The sequence below is a fragment of the Capsicum annuum genome, chromosome 6 (assembly GCF_002878395.1).
Source record: "Capsicum annuum cultivar UCD-10X-F1 chromosome 6, UCD10Xv1.1, whole genome shotgun sequence".
In the NCBI taxonomy this organism is placed as follows: Eukaryota; Viridiplantae; Streptophyta; class Magnoliopsida; order Solanales; family Solanaceae; genus Capsicum; species Capsicum annuum.
This window is the reverse complement of record NC_061116.1, coordinates 225,323,265-225,339,085: the sequence shown is the minus strand read 5'-3', so window position 1 is coordinate 225,339,085 and position 15,821 is coordinate 225,323,265. Positions and strand designations below refer to the sequence as shown.

The following is a 15,821-nucleotide window of genomic DNA, read 5'->3' as shown; positions in this document are numbered from 1 at the left end:
GAAGTGGTATGTATGTATGTATTCACAACATTCCACAAAATCTCTTTTCTTTTTCAAATGGTCAAGTTCAATAATAATTTTTATTTTTGAGAAGAATTTTTTACTATTTACTAAAACTAATTGCATATAATTTTATAGCAATCTCACAAAGAAAAAAAACATCAATATCGTTTTTAGAAAAATGTTACGTACGTATTTCAAGAATTTAACTCTATGTTCTATCATTCATATTATTAACTCTTTATTTTGTATTTTTCTTTATATAATTTTTGTGTTCGTGACATATTTTCCAACAAATTTTAAATAGGTAGAAAATATTTTAAATTTTGTGATTTTAAGTTGAAGATATGTGAAATATATAAAAAGTAATTTTTTTAAAATTTTGTACTGTTACATATGTCATTTGAAAAACTAAAATTAAAGAGTCATTTGCAAAAAGAAAGACAGTTATCTTCATAAGGTAGGAATAAATAAAACATGTTTATATTCTATAAATACACTTGAAATCTCACTAGATATGTTATTGTCAACAAAGAAAAGATAGTATTCTCCTTTAATTCGATCAAAAAGAAAAGTAAGACAAAAAATATAGAATAATTACTTCTTTTTAAATATTTTTTGATTCTTTTTATCCCAATTTTCTATTGTATTGTACAATAATTTAGAATATCTTTTACGAAGAAAAAAGTTAAATATGTAGATTTTATTTTACATATTTTAGAAATTTCATATTGAAATGATCAAAATTAAAAAGTTTTAACTTTTAAAATCTGAATATCGTCATATAGATTAAAACATAAAGAATAGTAATTTACATATGCGTCCACTGCTCACTTGTCATACTTAGCCTAAGTTTTTTTGGATTTCTTATTTGTTATCGGGGTCTATCTCTAAGCAATAATGCCTTAAAACAAGGAGTTTCCGACCACTTGACTGTAAGTAGAAAAGGTCATTGAGAAAGTCTCTTTTTATTCATTTGTAAAGAACTCTGTTCTATCTCTTCCTTTGTTACAAGCTAAAATGTGATATGAAATCCTCAATATACACTTCCTTCATTCTACGAATCATTCTTGATTATGAACTTTATTCCCGAAAGAATCGAACTTTTGGCATGCTAGTCCTTTTTTATGTGCCGCTATATTTCGAATGAGAAATCATCCAAAAATAAATTTTGCTATAACTATCTTTCACCAGCACAAATAATGTATAATCCTGTCCACCAAACTTAAGCAAATGAAATGAAGATATTTTTTTATCTCGATTAATATTTTTAAAAATTTTAAGCAATGGAATATGAACAATATTTATCAAAGTGTTTCCTCCTCGCTATCTACAAATTATTAGTCCCAAACAATTTTATATGTTCAGTAGCATGGTTCAATCATATTATTACTATCTTGAGTGATTTTTAAACCATTTAACATAGTCGCGAATCAAAATTAATTTATAGCTTAATTATCCAAATTTTTGGGTTCAAAATGTGCAATTTGATTAGTGGAAAGGTCAAATTATAGCTCAATTTGATTTGGACAAATGTTCCTATCTATTCAGTGTAATCAAACCTTTATTAAAGTTAAAGGTTCATCAACTTTAATAAAAATCCCATGTATGAATGAATCAATACTATTTCAAAATTGGCTAGGTTTTTTGGGCAATGTTATACTACTTTATCAAAAAAATAAATAAAAAATAATAAAATAATCTAATCACTAATATTTATACATTAAAAAATTAAATCCTTCTTAAACTATCAAAATTTTGTAAATTTCATACATATGGATTTTTTGGTGTGAGGTATAAGGTCTAACAAATTACATGATAAAATATAGGATAATTTTATTTTGTATTTGATTGGAGGTATTAGTTAGTCCCTGAATTGTTTATCCCGCCATTTATATCATAATAGTGAGATAGGTTATCCCATACATGTGGGACAACTAATTTAAGGATAGCAAATCCCGTGATAACTTATTCTCGACTAATTTCTCTCTTCATTTATCTTTACTTGTTCACTTTCTTATGACACGAGGATTAAAAAATAATAAATAATAGGAATAATTTTATCATATTACCCTTTGAATGTAATTAATTTAATGCCTTGAGAAATACATTAGATAATAAATCGTATTTAATGTTAAAGGTAAAATATGTAAAAATAGGTAAACTATCAGTTGTTTTATAAATGGACAATTATTATTAGGACATCTTAAAATAAAAAAAGTAGATAAATAAAAATGAACAGATAGAGTATTTGTTATTTTAAAACAATATGTTTAATTTATGAAAGTTTCTCATTAATAAATGATTGAGTTATTAACCCACTTAAAAATTACTTAGATTGAAGTAGACTAAAATACATTCATTCAAAGTTGAACGAATTGAACATGTTATATGTTCATAGTTCAGTTTTATCACCTCTAATTTCTCTTGGAGTGTTGCCGAAAATGAAAATTACATACTCCCTCCGTTTTAAAAAAGAACGATCTATTTTGACTTGACATGAAGTTTAAGAAAATAAAAAAAGACTTTTGAATCTTGTAGTCTCAAATTAAAGTTGTGTCAAATGTACCAAAATGCGCTTTAATCTTGTGGTCCTAAATATGTCACGTGGAAATTAGAATTAAAGTATTGTAAAAAAAAAAGTTATTTTTTTCAAACGAAGTAAAAAGAAAAGTAAATCATTCGTTTTTAAACGGAGGGAGCATTTTACAAATGAGAAAGATTCCAAAATATTGTTTGTTGGTTTTGGGTTTGGCAATGTTAAACCAATATTAATAATTAATTAGGCATTTGAAGGTCAATTCAATTCATTAATTACAATGAGAAAAACATGTTAAGCAAAATCATCCAGTATTTTTCAAAGTTGATTATACGTTTGTACTTTGGATCAAACTTTACGCCAAACACGTGCAACACAATATATGTATACTAATTACTCCCTCTATTATTAATTACTAATTTAGTACTTATAGACTAGCTTAAATAAAAGAAATGTACATAAAAAAGCTTTACTGAAAGAAAGTAGTAACCACTTCTTTTTTTTTTTTCCTTTAATCTACACCTTTTGATCATAGTTGATATGACAAATTTTAAAATCTTCTGATCTATTATGAATAAATCTATTAGCACAATCAATCAGTCGTTAGGAGTAAATGAGCGAATTTCACTCTTTTTTATTTATGTATTTTCAAGAGAATCTAATGATAATCATAAATATATCATATTTATTTAGAAACCTGATCAAAACACAATAAAAAGAATGTCGACGATACAAAATAAATGAAATAAATTTCTTGAAATTAAATTGATACTATTATTATTTATGTTTTTCTCGTCGGCTCTCATCAATAGATCATCCCACCTTATCACATACTCCCTCCGTCTCATTTTATATGTCGTTATTTGACCAAACACGGATAAGTGATGACTTTTGTGAAGCTTACGCATTTGCTCCTCTTAAAGATTACTTTTTAATTGTCTTTTTTTATAAAATGGGACTTACTAAGGATAAAATAGGAATTATGCCATTAAATAGTTATCAAATAAAGAAAAATGACATTCTTTTTTAAATTAATAAAAAAAAAATAACGATACATAAAATAAAATAGAGGGAGTATTATGTATTATATACTTATTTTTTAATTTGATAACCCCACAAGACTTTTTTTTACATTAATATTATCGTGCTTGACCCTTCAAGAATAATATGCAAGAATTTAAAAGAAAAAAAAAATGAAATCACTAAAATAAACATAAAAAACAAAAACAAAGAAAGTAGCAAAATAATGGAATGTGGACCAAAAAAAGTGCAATATTAAATAAAAAAATATAATGTTACTCCTTCTACTAATTAGGTTCAGGTGTGAAAAAGAGCCTAAAAGTCAGAAAGTCATCATCTTTTTTCTTCATTTTCAATACTTCCATTTCAATCTTCCACTAATTTTCCCTTTTCATTTTATTTGATTTATTTTTAAAAAAACATAATTAATAATTCGATTTAAAATTTCAATATATTAATCCATTAATAATATTAATCTAGTAAGAGAAATATTCAATCAATTTTTTTTACCCTTAAATTATGGCTAAACTATTTTGACTTTTTTTTTAATCATACTTTTATACTAACACAACGCTTTTATTATAAAATTTACATCAAAGATGTCACGTCAGCTTAAAAAATATCATATCAGTTAAAAAGAATGATAAAAATATATTAAAATTGAGTTGAGAAATAATAGAATCCTGTAAAACTAAAGTGCATTGTATTTAGTTGTAGTTCAAAGAGATATTAAATATTTTTTTTTATTAATTGAAAAAATATTTTTTTAAAATAAATATATCAAATCAACAAGAACCAAATAATATGAAAGGGAAAGTACATTTATAATTATATTTTGGTAAAAAGATAGTAAAAGTAGATAAAAAAATAATTATGGCATTCACACAGTGAACAGCAAGTCAAGCAACTGGTCGTCGCCTGTCACTTTCTTTTTTTTTTTACTTTCCAATTTTTTTCCAATCACTTTTTTTTTTCCATTTTCTTAGTTTTAGTTCTCATTTTCTCACTTGTTAGCCTTCTTTCTTTGACCAAAAGAAAAAAAGAAAAAAAACTATATCACCAAAAATACTCTCTTTTTTTTTTCCTTAAGTGCTTGTTTATTGACCCTCAAGATCCAGCATTTTGTAGCCTAAACTGGGGAGTAAGTATTGTTTTTGGGTATTTTTATGTTCAATTTGTTTATTGGTATAATTCTTGTACCTAATTGTTTTTAATTTTTAATTAAAAATTGTTTCTTTATTATGTTGTTGGCTGTTTTGTTGTTCTTTTGACTAATAATTACTTGGGTAATTTGATGAATTTTGAAAAGTTCTGGAGTTATATTATGGAATATTGAAGTTGAATTTGGATGTTTGTTTATTGATCTTTAAGTATTTCTAGGCTTATTTTTTGGTGCATATATTGAGTTCTTATAAAAAGATTGTTTCTTTATTCTGTTGGTAGCTGCTTTGAATAAGGACTTGGTAATTTGTTGAATCTTGCAAGTTGTATATAAAAGTTCTGGACTTATGTTTCTGTAAATTGAGTTTGATTTTTTTTTTTTGGGGTATTTATACCTAATTCTTATAAAAAAACTGTTTCTTTATTCTGTTGGTAGCTGTTTTGAATGAAGGCTTGGTCATTTGTTGAATCTTGAAAGTTGTATAGAAAAGCTCTGGATTATATTTTTGGAAATTGAAGTTGAATTTGGCCTTTTGTTGTTTGATCTTCAGAACCCTTTCTTAGTTTTGTTTTATATCAAGTAGGGGCCTTTTTTTCTTATTGAACTAGGAAAGGGGTTTATTATTTGTTGAAATTTGGAAGTCATGGTCAAAAAGCTCTAAACTTTGAAATTTCTAAAGTTGAAATTTGCTCTCTTGTTGTTTGATATCCAGAACCTTTTATGGGTTCTGTGAACCGTACTTGTTCGACTTTATTGTATATCAAGTAGAGGGCTTTTTTCTTTTTCAACTTTTTTCTTGGAGGTGTGAACTTTGTGTTTGTGGCTTTGTTAGGTCAGGTTGAATCATCTTTGAATAAAGTTTTTTGGGGTTTTTGTTTATATGGGCTGTTTTTTTCGCTTTCAACTACCACGGGAAGGTCTTTATGCTTTTCGCTGTAGATGATCATGTTTTCCCCTTTTTATACCTTCTGTGATATGCTGTACTCGAGCCGAGGGTCCTCCAGAAACAAACTCTGTACCTCAACGAGGTAGGGGTGAGGTCTGCATACACTCTACCCTCCCCAGACTACACTTGTGGAATTTCACTGGGTATGTTGTTGTTGTTGTAGATGATCATATGAATCATCTCATAATTGAAGTTTTCTGTTGTTGACGATAGTGTTATGTAATTTTTCTGGGCATCCACTTGGATTGCTGCCGCTATTGTGCCTTTTCTCTTGCCCAGTCTCTTTTGCCTCCTTGTTTGCCGTTTATTCCATTAAAATCTGTGAGGAACAGTTTTCTGCTTGTATCTGACTTGTCCTATAATCTTTATTTTGGTTGTCCTGTAAGCATGGGATTTGAGCACCTCTAGTTCTGGCGAATCACTATTTTGCTAAATTATTCAGTATTGTTATGAAATGGGACCAAAAAGGGGGATGGATACACAGACTCATATAGTTTTTTCCAGCTAGTTTGGAAGTGACGCATAGTTGATTAATTGATAAAACTGACTCGTCATCGTATTTTTTCGCCTGCGTTCTTAAATTTTCCTTCAACATTTTCTAGGTTACTGGATTTAACTCAGGAGAAAATGGATTTGTTTTTGCAATGCATTTTTCCGGGGGTGCCTAGTTTATAAAGACCTAAGATGTTTCAGTCAACTGCTTAATTAGGACCTTTGACTGTTGTGGTTATGACTGGGCCCCTTGCCAAGATGGTTTTGGACAACAGAGCTCTTACCACACTTGCTGCTATTTTGATCTACTTGATCTTGAGTTGCGCTGTTTGCTGTGCTGTTCAAAGCGACATTGACTGTCTGAGATCTATAAAAGATTCATTAGAAGATCCAAATAATACTTTGAGCTATACATGGAAGTTCGATAATCTGACGGAAGGTTTCATTTGCAAGTTTGCTGGGATTCAGTGCTGGCATCCTGATGAAAATAAGGTTCTGAGTATCAGTCTTCCTGACATGGGTCTCAAGGGCAGGTTTCCACTTGGTCTTCGGAATTGCACCTCTATGACATCATTAGATCTTTCGAGCAACAATCTCCATGGAAGCATTCCATCTGATATCTCCAAATATATAGGTTTCGTGGTAACCCTGGATCTCTCATCTAACCAACTATCAGGGGAAATCCCAGTTAATCTTGCAAACTGCTCTTTTTTGAATAACCTTAAACTTGAAAACAACCAGTTTACGGGTCAAATCCCTCCAGAAATTGGCCTGCTTGGTCGCCTCAAAACTTTTAATGTAGCAAACAATCGATTGACTGGACCAGTTCCACATTTCATAAATGCAACTGTTCCTGCAGAGAGCTATGCCAATAATCCCGGACTGTGTGGAGAACCGTTAGATCCTTGCCAGGGTACTTCTAAGAAACCCCCTACCGCAATCATTGTCGGTGCAGCTGTTGGTGGGGTAAGTTTAGGTGCTGTATTTTTGGCCATCGGTATGTTCTTCTATATGAGAAGGATATCCAGGAAGAGGAAGAAGGATGATGATCCTGAAGGGAATAAATGGGCGAAGAGTATTAAGGGTAAAAAGGCAATCCAGGTAAGAATTTTAACTTCTCTGAATCATTAAAAACTGTCTCGTTACTGAAATTCCTATTCGTCCTTTGTTGATACGTCAAAAAAACAATTTTAGTGGGTTGTGGTTTTTTTTATGAACTATAGTGTAGCATTGGAGGGGAGCCTTGGAGTAACTGGTAAAGTTGCTGTCATGTGACCAGGAGGTCACGGGTTCAAGCCTTGGAAACAGCCTCTGGCAGAAATGCAAGGTAAGGCTGGGTACGATACACCCTTGTGGTGGGGCCCTTCCCCGGACACCGCGCATAGCGGTTGCTTTAGTGCACCGGGCTGCCCTTTACAGTGTGGCATTGTGGTCATATTTAGAACCATAAACTCGTCTTTTCATAGAAGCATTTAACTAATGAATTTTCACCTGCTCCGCTGCTCGTGTGTGATTTTTCTCTTGTTCAAGTTTTCTTAATTGACTTAAGGTTCCTTATTTTCAGCTTTCAATGTTTGAGAAGTCTACTTCAAAAATGAGATTTAGTGATCTTATGAAGGCCACTGACAGCTTCAACAAAAACAATATTATCGGGTCAGGAAGAACCGGGACTTTTTACAAAGCAGTACTTGATGATGGCACTTCACTTATGGTTAAGAGGTTGCAGAATACTCAGCACTCAGAGAAAGAGTTTATGTCCGAGATGGCTACATTGGGAAATGTAAAGCATCGTAATCTGGTTCCTCTTTTAGGTTTCTGCATTGCCAAAAAAGAAAGGCTGTTGGTCTACAAAGACATGCCAAATGGAACCTTGCATGATAGGTTACATTCGGTGAGTGAAGGCGAAAAAACTCTAGAGTGGCCTATAAGATTAAAAATAGGCATTGGAGCAGCCAAAGGATTTGCATGGCTTCACCACAACTGCAATCCTCGTATCATTCACAGAAATATTAGTTCTAAATGCATCTTGCTGGATGTGGAATTTGAACCTAGGATATCAGATTTTGGGCTTGCCAGGCTAATGAATCCAATTGACACTCATTTGAGTACCTTTGTCAATGGAGAATTCGGGGACTTCGGTTATGTTGCTCCTGAGTACACACGAACTCTCATGGCTACTCCAAAAGGTGATGTGTACAGTTTCGGTGTTGTACTTCTCGAGTTAGTTACTGGTGAGAAACCGACCTCTGTCACCAAAGCTCCCGAGACCTTTAAGGGGAATTTGGTGGAATGGATCACACAACTCTCCGGTGAATCTAAGCTTAAAGATGCGATTGACCATTCATTGTCTGGTAAAGGTTATGACAATGAGATCTTCCAGGTCCTTAAAGTTGCTTGTCGATGTGTGTTGTCTCCTGTTCCTAAGGAGAGGCCGACAATGTTTGAAGTTTACCAGCTTCTGAGAGCCATCGGAGAGCGATATCATTTCACAACTGATGATGACATTTTGATGCTTTCAGAGAGTGATGGCGGATTCCAAATGGACGAGCTCATTGTTGCTCAATAAGTAAACGACACCCTCGATCTGGTTGAGTAAGATACAGTAATTTATTAGATCATTTTCTATCCTGTACAAATACCACTTTCAGTATCATATATAGATCATTGTACTCTTAAGTCCCTTCTTCATAGCTACCCAACTATGTAATCTGTGTTGCTTTTTCTGTATTTCTAATGGTGAAGAGATTTCTACAAATCTGATGTCTCTGTCTACCTCTTTTCTTCTTTTGTTTTTTTTAATGAAACAAAAAATAGATGTTAGTCAGCTCTTTTCAGATCCTTGTACTAAGGTATTGCTGCTTGAACAATGTAATCTGGTCTTCCAGTAGTTATAAAATGCTAAGTGAAATAAAAGGATGGCAAATTTTAAAGCTGATGTGAGATGTGATCTTCATGTTGTCAACAAGTAATGCAGACCAACAATTTGAACTTCTCTCCAACATGGAAGTTGGAAAAACTCTTTATCACTCAAAGCTGATTCTAAACATTTGAAGACTTCCTATGGACTGCGTACATCTTACCCCCCCCAGACCCCACAAAGTGGGAATACACTGGGTTTGTTGTTGTTGTTGTTGTCCTATTTTATAGTATTTCGTAAAGTTAGACAAATACAAAGAATACGACCCCACTTGTGAAATTACACCTTGGTATACTATACCAAGGTCTGGGGTCAATCAAGTTTGGTTGATGAAGATTCAAATTGGACCTTCCTATTTAGGATGTGATAATGATATTATTTTCACCATTTGATAATCTTTTTGCTACTCTGGAAGTGGTTTTTGCAACTTACAAACATAGGTTTCTAAATCTTGCTCTACACCCATACAAAAGGATAAAGAATTTCTAACATATTATACAGTGATCTATATAATACACAAACTTAAAAGAAAGTCTAGGTGCACAATCTCAGGCAAACTCCTACAAGGCCTTTTATAGCAGATTACATTGGTTTTGGCTAAAAGCAAAAACTAGGGGTTGCCTGTTATGACCAAACAACACCTACTAAGCAGAGGAGTATTCTTCATCAGAGGAGGAACTGTGCTGCCGTTTAGCTGTGTATCGGCTAGTGACAGGTTGTTGATTTGGATTAACTGGAACTGGGAATTTATGAGCGGAGCTAACTATTGTCCGCTCATTTATCATTCCAACTTCCTTGCAAACCCGATCAAGAATCACTAGGAAGTCTTTGACCACCATGAAGGTTCTAAAAGGGTGAGCCTCTTCTCTAGCTGAATCTCCATGGAAATACTCGGTTATTTCCTTCACCAGTGACATGGCTAATGTTTCTTGAGCTTGGAGCCTTACAATCTTCTCTTCTGCTACGTTCATGAACCTGTTCATGGACTCGGAGAATTTTTTAGTACTGCTTTCCTCCAATCCAACAGCTTCAATGGATCCAACAACCTCTGCAATGTTTCTGATTCCCTTGGAAAGCTTTAAAAGATCACTGTGGAGCACTTCTGAATCCATGGCAGCAGCATTTTTAACATTCATAAGCTCTGAACTAATGTTGGAAACAACTTGGAGGCCAAGTTTCCGGCACTCAGCATCATCATTAGTGGCAGACTGTTTGTTCTGATTTGCTCCGGAAAGACGAGCACCTTCACCTTTTATAATCTCCTGAATCACAAAATGCAAAAGGGTTGTTTTCCCATCTGCCCCCTTGACATCTACAAGCTTCAGCAGTGTGTCAAGTTTGAAGGCATGAGCATCCCCCCTGTTTGTCCCAACATTCATGCGGTTCCCCGTCTTTAGCACGGCTTCCAGAAGCTTTAAGAACATTCTGCTACTTCTCAACTCTTCACATGCTGCCTGTAATAGGAAAGCTTTATAAGGACATAATTCACAACTTGTATTCTCGCGATAAAATTAAAGAGCTTCAGCCAGTTCACAAGGGAGAACCAATATTTCCGGAGTTTGATTTTTCAAGATACAAACTTGTTTGCATCCCTTTAAGTCGTTAGAGTTGAGCATCAATACATAACACAAGTTTTCTTCTGATCAAAATCAAAATTCTTCTCTTGAATAGATAATCAATAACAAGCAGAAGCTGAAGATGACTTGAAATAATTACCTCGAGAGTTTCAAATGACTTCCTGAGATAGTCGACCTCGTAATCAAAATTTGATATATATAGCATAGCATCTACCCTTTGGAACGCAAAAGGTATATCAAGCATTGCTTTCAGAAACTTCTCTGCTGGACCGAGCTTGAATGGAGAATCATCTTTGTACTCTTTTAGCTTACGTTCTTCCTCTTTGGATGGAGCCATCTTCAATAAAATCTCAAGGAGCTCAGTCCCAATAATTTCAGCATTACCTGAACAGAAAATGTAACTTATTACTGCTGTCTATTCTCCTAAAGCCCAAACTTCTGTCTACTGATGAAACCATTAATGAACAGCTATTGATGGTAGAACCTCTTCCTATCGATGAAACCATCAAAGAACATTTTTTTAAGGTAAAGTTGCTACCATCCTTGGGAGCAAAGGAGCATAACTTTTAGCAAGATAAACTAGTACCCCTGGCTTTACCATCTAAAGCATTGTGACCATCTAACAATACATTAGCTTACTACAATAAGAGCCATGCAATTTAATATGAGAAAGCTATCCAGCAATCAATCATTTGTTCAAATATTAACTAGGTGAATTTGCCTCCGTTAGTACTCAGCAGAAGGTTCTATTTGGCAACATTAAACACACTTCATTCCATTTTCCAGCTCTTAATTTCAATTCAGAGAGGGATTTAACTTATACAAACCCACCAAACGCAAAGAATTATTACAGTACGAATCACTTTAACCTATTTCTCACCCATGGTTATCTTTTATAGGTCAACCTAATAGCATAAAGATTGATGTATTTAAGTTAAACTCTTCATTTTAGGTGAAAATGCTGAATACCTTCTAAAAGGGCTTCACATATTTCCTCTGTGGTTACGTTTAGGGCCCTCAGCAAAATTGCAATGTTCTGCGCCTTCTTTGGATCAAGTACCCTATTCTCTTGGTTCGGTGAAGGAACAAGGCGTCTAGCTGTGTCATTTGTATTCGAAGTAGGAGTCTTCACAACAAACAATGTTTCTATCATCTCTTCATTCAACCTGCAAACAAAAGGCAGTGAATATCCGTTATCAAATTTTACACAGTAGTAAGTCATGTTGCTCGGACTCTCCAAAAATGTTGTTGAACCCATGTCAGATCATCCAAAAATGGATTCAACATGCCCAGTGAGGCATTTTTGAAGAGTCTGAGCAACCAAGGTAGTAAGAGTTACAGGTTATCATACTTAAATGAGCTTGATTTCAGTTGATCCCACACCATTTCGCGATCCGAACTTGCTCTCACTTTATCCCAATGCAAAGTTTTCAACTTTGGTTTAGGCTCTTCAGTTTTCTCATCATTCTTCTCAACATGTTCTGAAATAGAAGGCAACTCCTTTGCTGAAACCAATACTGGCCTCTCAACTCCTATGGGTCTCAAAGGTGCTTCAAGAACTGGTTCCATATTCTTAGGAAGCCGCGGTGGCGGCGGCGGTGGTGGACGTGGCGGTGGCGGAACAGAAGCTGGTGCAGCATGCTGTATGTGATTTCTAATTCTTCCTGGAAACTGAACATCCTGCTCCAAGAGATTGAAAACTCCCGGAGATGAGTCCATGCTTCTAGTTGAATATCTCTCCGGAGATAACGAACTACGCGGTGATAGCGATGGTGACGGAGATGGAGATTCTACAAATGGTGGCACATTAGCCGTCGGCCGTGGCAGTGGAGGAGGAGGAGGTGGATACTGAGGTGGTGGAGCAGTGTCAACAGCCACCAATTCAGGCGATTTAGCTCTTAAATTTTCCCTTTTCGGACTCAAACTCGCTGGTGGCGAAATGCTCAATGATACAGACCGGACAGGCGAACCAGACCCGGAACTGGATGACGAACTAGAAGAAGACGAGCTACAACCACCAAACTTGTCAACTTCAACAGCAGCAAAATCTCTACGGGACAATGATCCACCTCCTATAGAACTCTCTCTACCGCCCATAGATCCCGCAGAAGAGTAAAAATCCACATCATTCTCAGCAGTACCCGAGAAAAACCTCGTATGCCCATAATTCTGTCTCGCATTCCTTCCAAGTAGAGGCGGCAATGGATGTAACTCTGGCGATTCCATTTTCCCAGCTGGACTCTGGTTACTACTGTTATTCCGAATATTAGTATTGTTATTATGTGTGTCAACGCTGCTGCCATGAGAGTTAACAAGTGTACCTAAGTAGAGAAACTCTGAACTTGTTTGAGATGGTCTTTCAAGTTTCGGAATACTATTGTTGTTATTGTTTCCATCATTCTTATTATCATTATCACCATTAAACCCAATACTATTACTATCAGATCTTTGAGGTTTTGGGTTATTCTCTTTCCTCCTTTTTCTTATATGCAAGAAGATCACAATAGCTAGAACAAGTACAGCGGCAATGACAGAGATAACAGCAGTTACAATGAGCTTAGACGAAACCGGCTTAGATTTGGAAGTAGTTGGAAGCATAATAGAAGAGACATTTGCAGGTACTGAAGTGGTATCAGGAGGAGGAAGTGGAGGAGCTGGAGGAGAAGGGTAAGTAGGGAAAAAGGGGTTGTCATTGTTGTTTTTGTTGTCATCATCTGGAGGTGGAGGAGGAATGGAACCTTGAAATGGGTACTCAGTGGGGGATGGGGGTGAGGGGGTGGGTGGTTGTGAAGGAGGTGGTGAGTCTAATGGGAAAAAGGGTTCATGGAGAACACGGCGGTTGTTGGTGGAGATGATGGTGGTGGCCGTGGCAAGTGATGAGTAGTAGTAACAGAACAAGAAGACGAAGAAAATGAAAACCACCATTGTTAACAAGATTCTTTCTTTTAGAAAAAAAAAAAAAAGAGCACTTTATGAATCAAGAATCAAGAACAAGTTCCTTACTGTTGAGCATATTATCTTTGTGTTTGGATTCTTTATAAGTGACTAACGAAAGCTTTAGTACATGGATTTTATTAGTATTTTCTTTTGTGAATAATGTGTTATGTTCTTTGTGAATGTTCAGCAAGATTCGTTTTTTGGGGAATTTGGTCAATGAAAATTGCTATAGAAGACAAACTGCAGGAGGCATAGGGGCGGGGGGAGTTTGGCTGAGTTCACAGTGAGAGAAAAAGACAGAAATTTTGAAGAGAGTAAAAAGGGAAACCAAGAGAGTGACAGAAAGTAGAGGGAGAAAAAAAACAAAACTAAGGAGAAAAAATTTGTGTGTGTGTGAAAAGGTAGAAAATAGTGTGGAGATTATGGAGTAATTATTGTAATAAAAAGTAGTGTAGTCATGGAAGACAGAGATTTTGTTTTTTGATGGTGCAAATACAGCTAATAATATTCTGTGCTGCCTGTTGTTGTGAAGTGATGATTCATTGCAACTTGTGTTTATGTTGTCATGTCTTGTCAATCATTTTTTCCTTTAATACTTCTTCGATCTACTTCTACCTCTTCTTTATAATCGATCTCTCAATTTCCACATAGAGACGTCGTACTTCAACTTCTACATTTTTAATCTTAACTCTTCTAGTAGGTCCAAACATCTACCTCAACATTTTCATTTCCTCAACTATTAACTTCTAGATGTAAAAATTTTTGACGAACTAACATTTCATTTCATACAACATAATCGGTCTAACCACCATGTTATAGAACTTGTTTTGTAAATTTTGTTGACAACCTCTTAGCACAAAAGGCTCTAGATGTGAGTCTCCACTTCGACCATTTTATGTTAATAAGATGTGGCGCATCCTCGTCTATTTTTCCATTGGTTTGGATAATAGATTTAACATACTTAGCTGTCATTTGGTGTGAGGTATAAGGAATAAGTAATCCCGATTATTTTATCAATATTTGATTGGAAGTACTACTTAATATCGGGATAACTTATTCCACCATTTACACCATAGTGATGGAATAAGTTATTCCGGATAATCCCAGGATTAATTATCTCGGGATAACTATTTTCCAACCAAACAACCCCTTAAAACTTTCTTTCTTTCAGGAGGTGTATCAAGTCTCGTCTTCTCCTAATATTTTACGTTATTGAACTTGCGCTCCAAATATTTTGTCTTGATCAGGGGCGGATCCAGGATTTGAAGATTGTGGGTACTCACTTTCTTTAAGGAAAAAATATTTTACTTTATTAAACTTGCGCTCCAAATATTCTATCTTGATCAAGGGCAGATTTAGGATTTGAAGGAATCAAACGCACGCCACTTCAGGCATCAAGGTGTTTAAGTTTCATACCAAAGCCAAAGCACCCAACAACCACTTTTGTCTATGAATGCTTAACAATACATCATAACCGATTTTACTGTATTTTCTATATAGATATATAAAAAATTTATCGAGATCAGTGGGTGCTCAAACACCCGAAAAGGACTACATACATCCACCCCTGGCTGCTCAACCTGAACCCTTAAAGACTCCAAATTTATAGCTAAATCTCAAATTTAGTGTTAACTCCATCACGAGACTCATGAATCAAAACTATATCCTCCAAAAATAATATACAGCTAAATCTCAAATTTAGTGTTAACTCCATCACGAGACTCATGAATCAAAACTATATCCTCCAAAAATAATATACACCATGACCCCATTCCCTGTGTATGGTACATACTTAAAAGTGCCGTAAATAATTATTATCTTAACTGTATCATTATTATAGATTAATTATTATAGACGTGTAAAGCAATTATTTAAACTTGATTAATTGTCTTGGAAGAACACAAATGGCAAAAGGATTTATTTAAGTACTTCCTCCGTCCCATTTTATTCGTCCCAAATTTCTTAATCTGATGTTTCATTTTACTTGTCTTTTTTTACTTATTAAGACAAGACAATTTGTTTTTCATGTTTTACCCTTTGCATCAATTACTTTTTCTTTAAATTACAACAACAACAAACCCAGTGTATTCCTACCTAGTGGAGTCTGGGGGGTAAGATGTACGCAGTCCATACCTCTACCTCTAAAGAAGTAGAAAGGTTGTTTCCGATAGACCCCCGGCTCAAGTCACGATAAAGCACAGAACTAGATTACATAACATAAATACGGCACC

The 15,821-nt window shown here is 34.5% G+C and overlaps 2 protein-coding genes across 2 annotated transcripts; one reads left to right on the top strand and one right to left on the bottom strand.

Moving 5' to 3' along the window:
* Positions 1-4,517: 4,517 nt before the first annotated feature.
* On the top strand, positions 4,518-8,914 carry LOC107875376 (probably inactive leucine-rich repeat receptor-like protein kinase At5g48380). Its single transcript, XM_016722075.2, has 3 exons — positions 4,518-4,700; positions 6,270-7,260; positions 7,724-8,914. Exons 2-3 carry the CDS (start codon positions 6,397-6,399, stop codon positions 8,723-8,725), a joined length of 1,866 nt encoding a protein of 621 aa, XP_016577561.2. The 5' UTR covers positions 4,518-4,700; positions 6,270-6,396; the 3' UTR covers positions 8,726-8,914.
* Positions 8,915-9,551: 637 nt separating this feature from the next.
* Positions 9,552-14,113, bottom strand: LOC107875377 (formin-like protein 1). Its single transcript, XM_016722078.2, has 4 exons — positions 12,005-14,113; positions 11,623-11,819; positions 10,793-11,037; positions 9,552-10,530 (listed from the first exon to the last, which is right to left on the bottom strand). The coding sequence occupies exons 1-4, from the start codon at positions 13,576-13,578 to the stop codon at positions 9,721-9,723; spliced, it is 2,826 nt and encodes a 941-aa protein (XP_016577564.2). The 5' UTR covers positions 13,579-14,113; the 3' UTR covers positions 9,552-9,720.
* Positions 14,114-15,821: the final 1,708 nt, after the last annotated feature.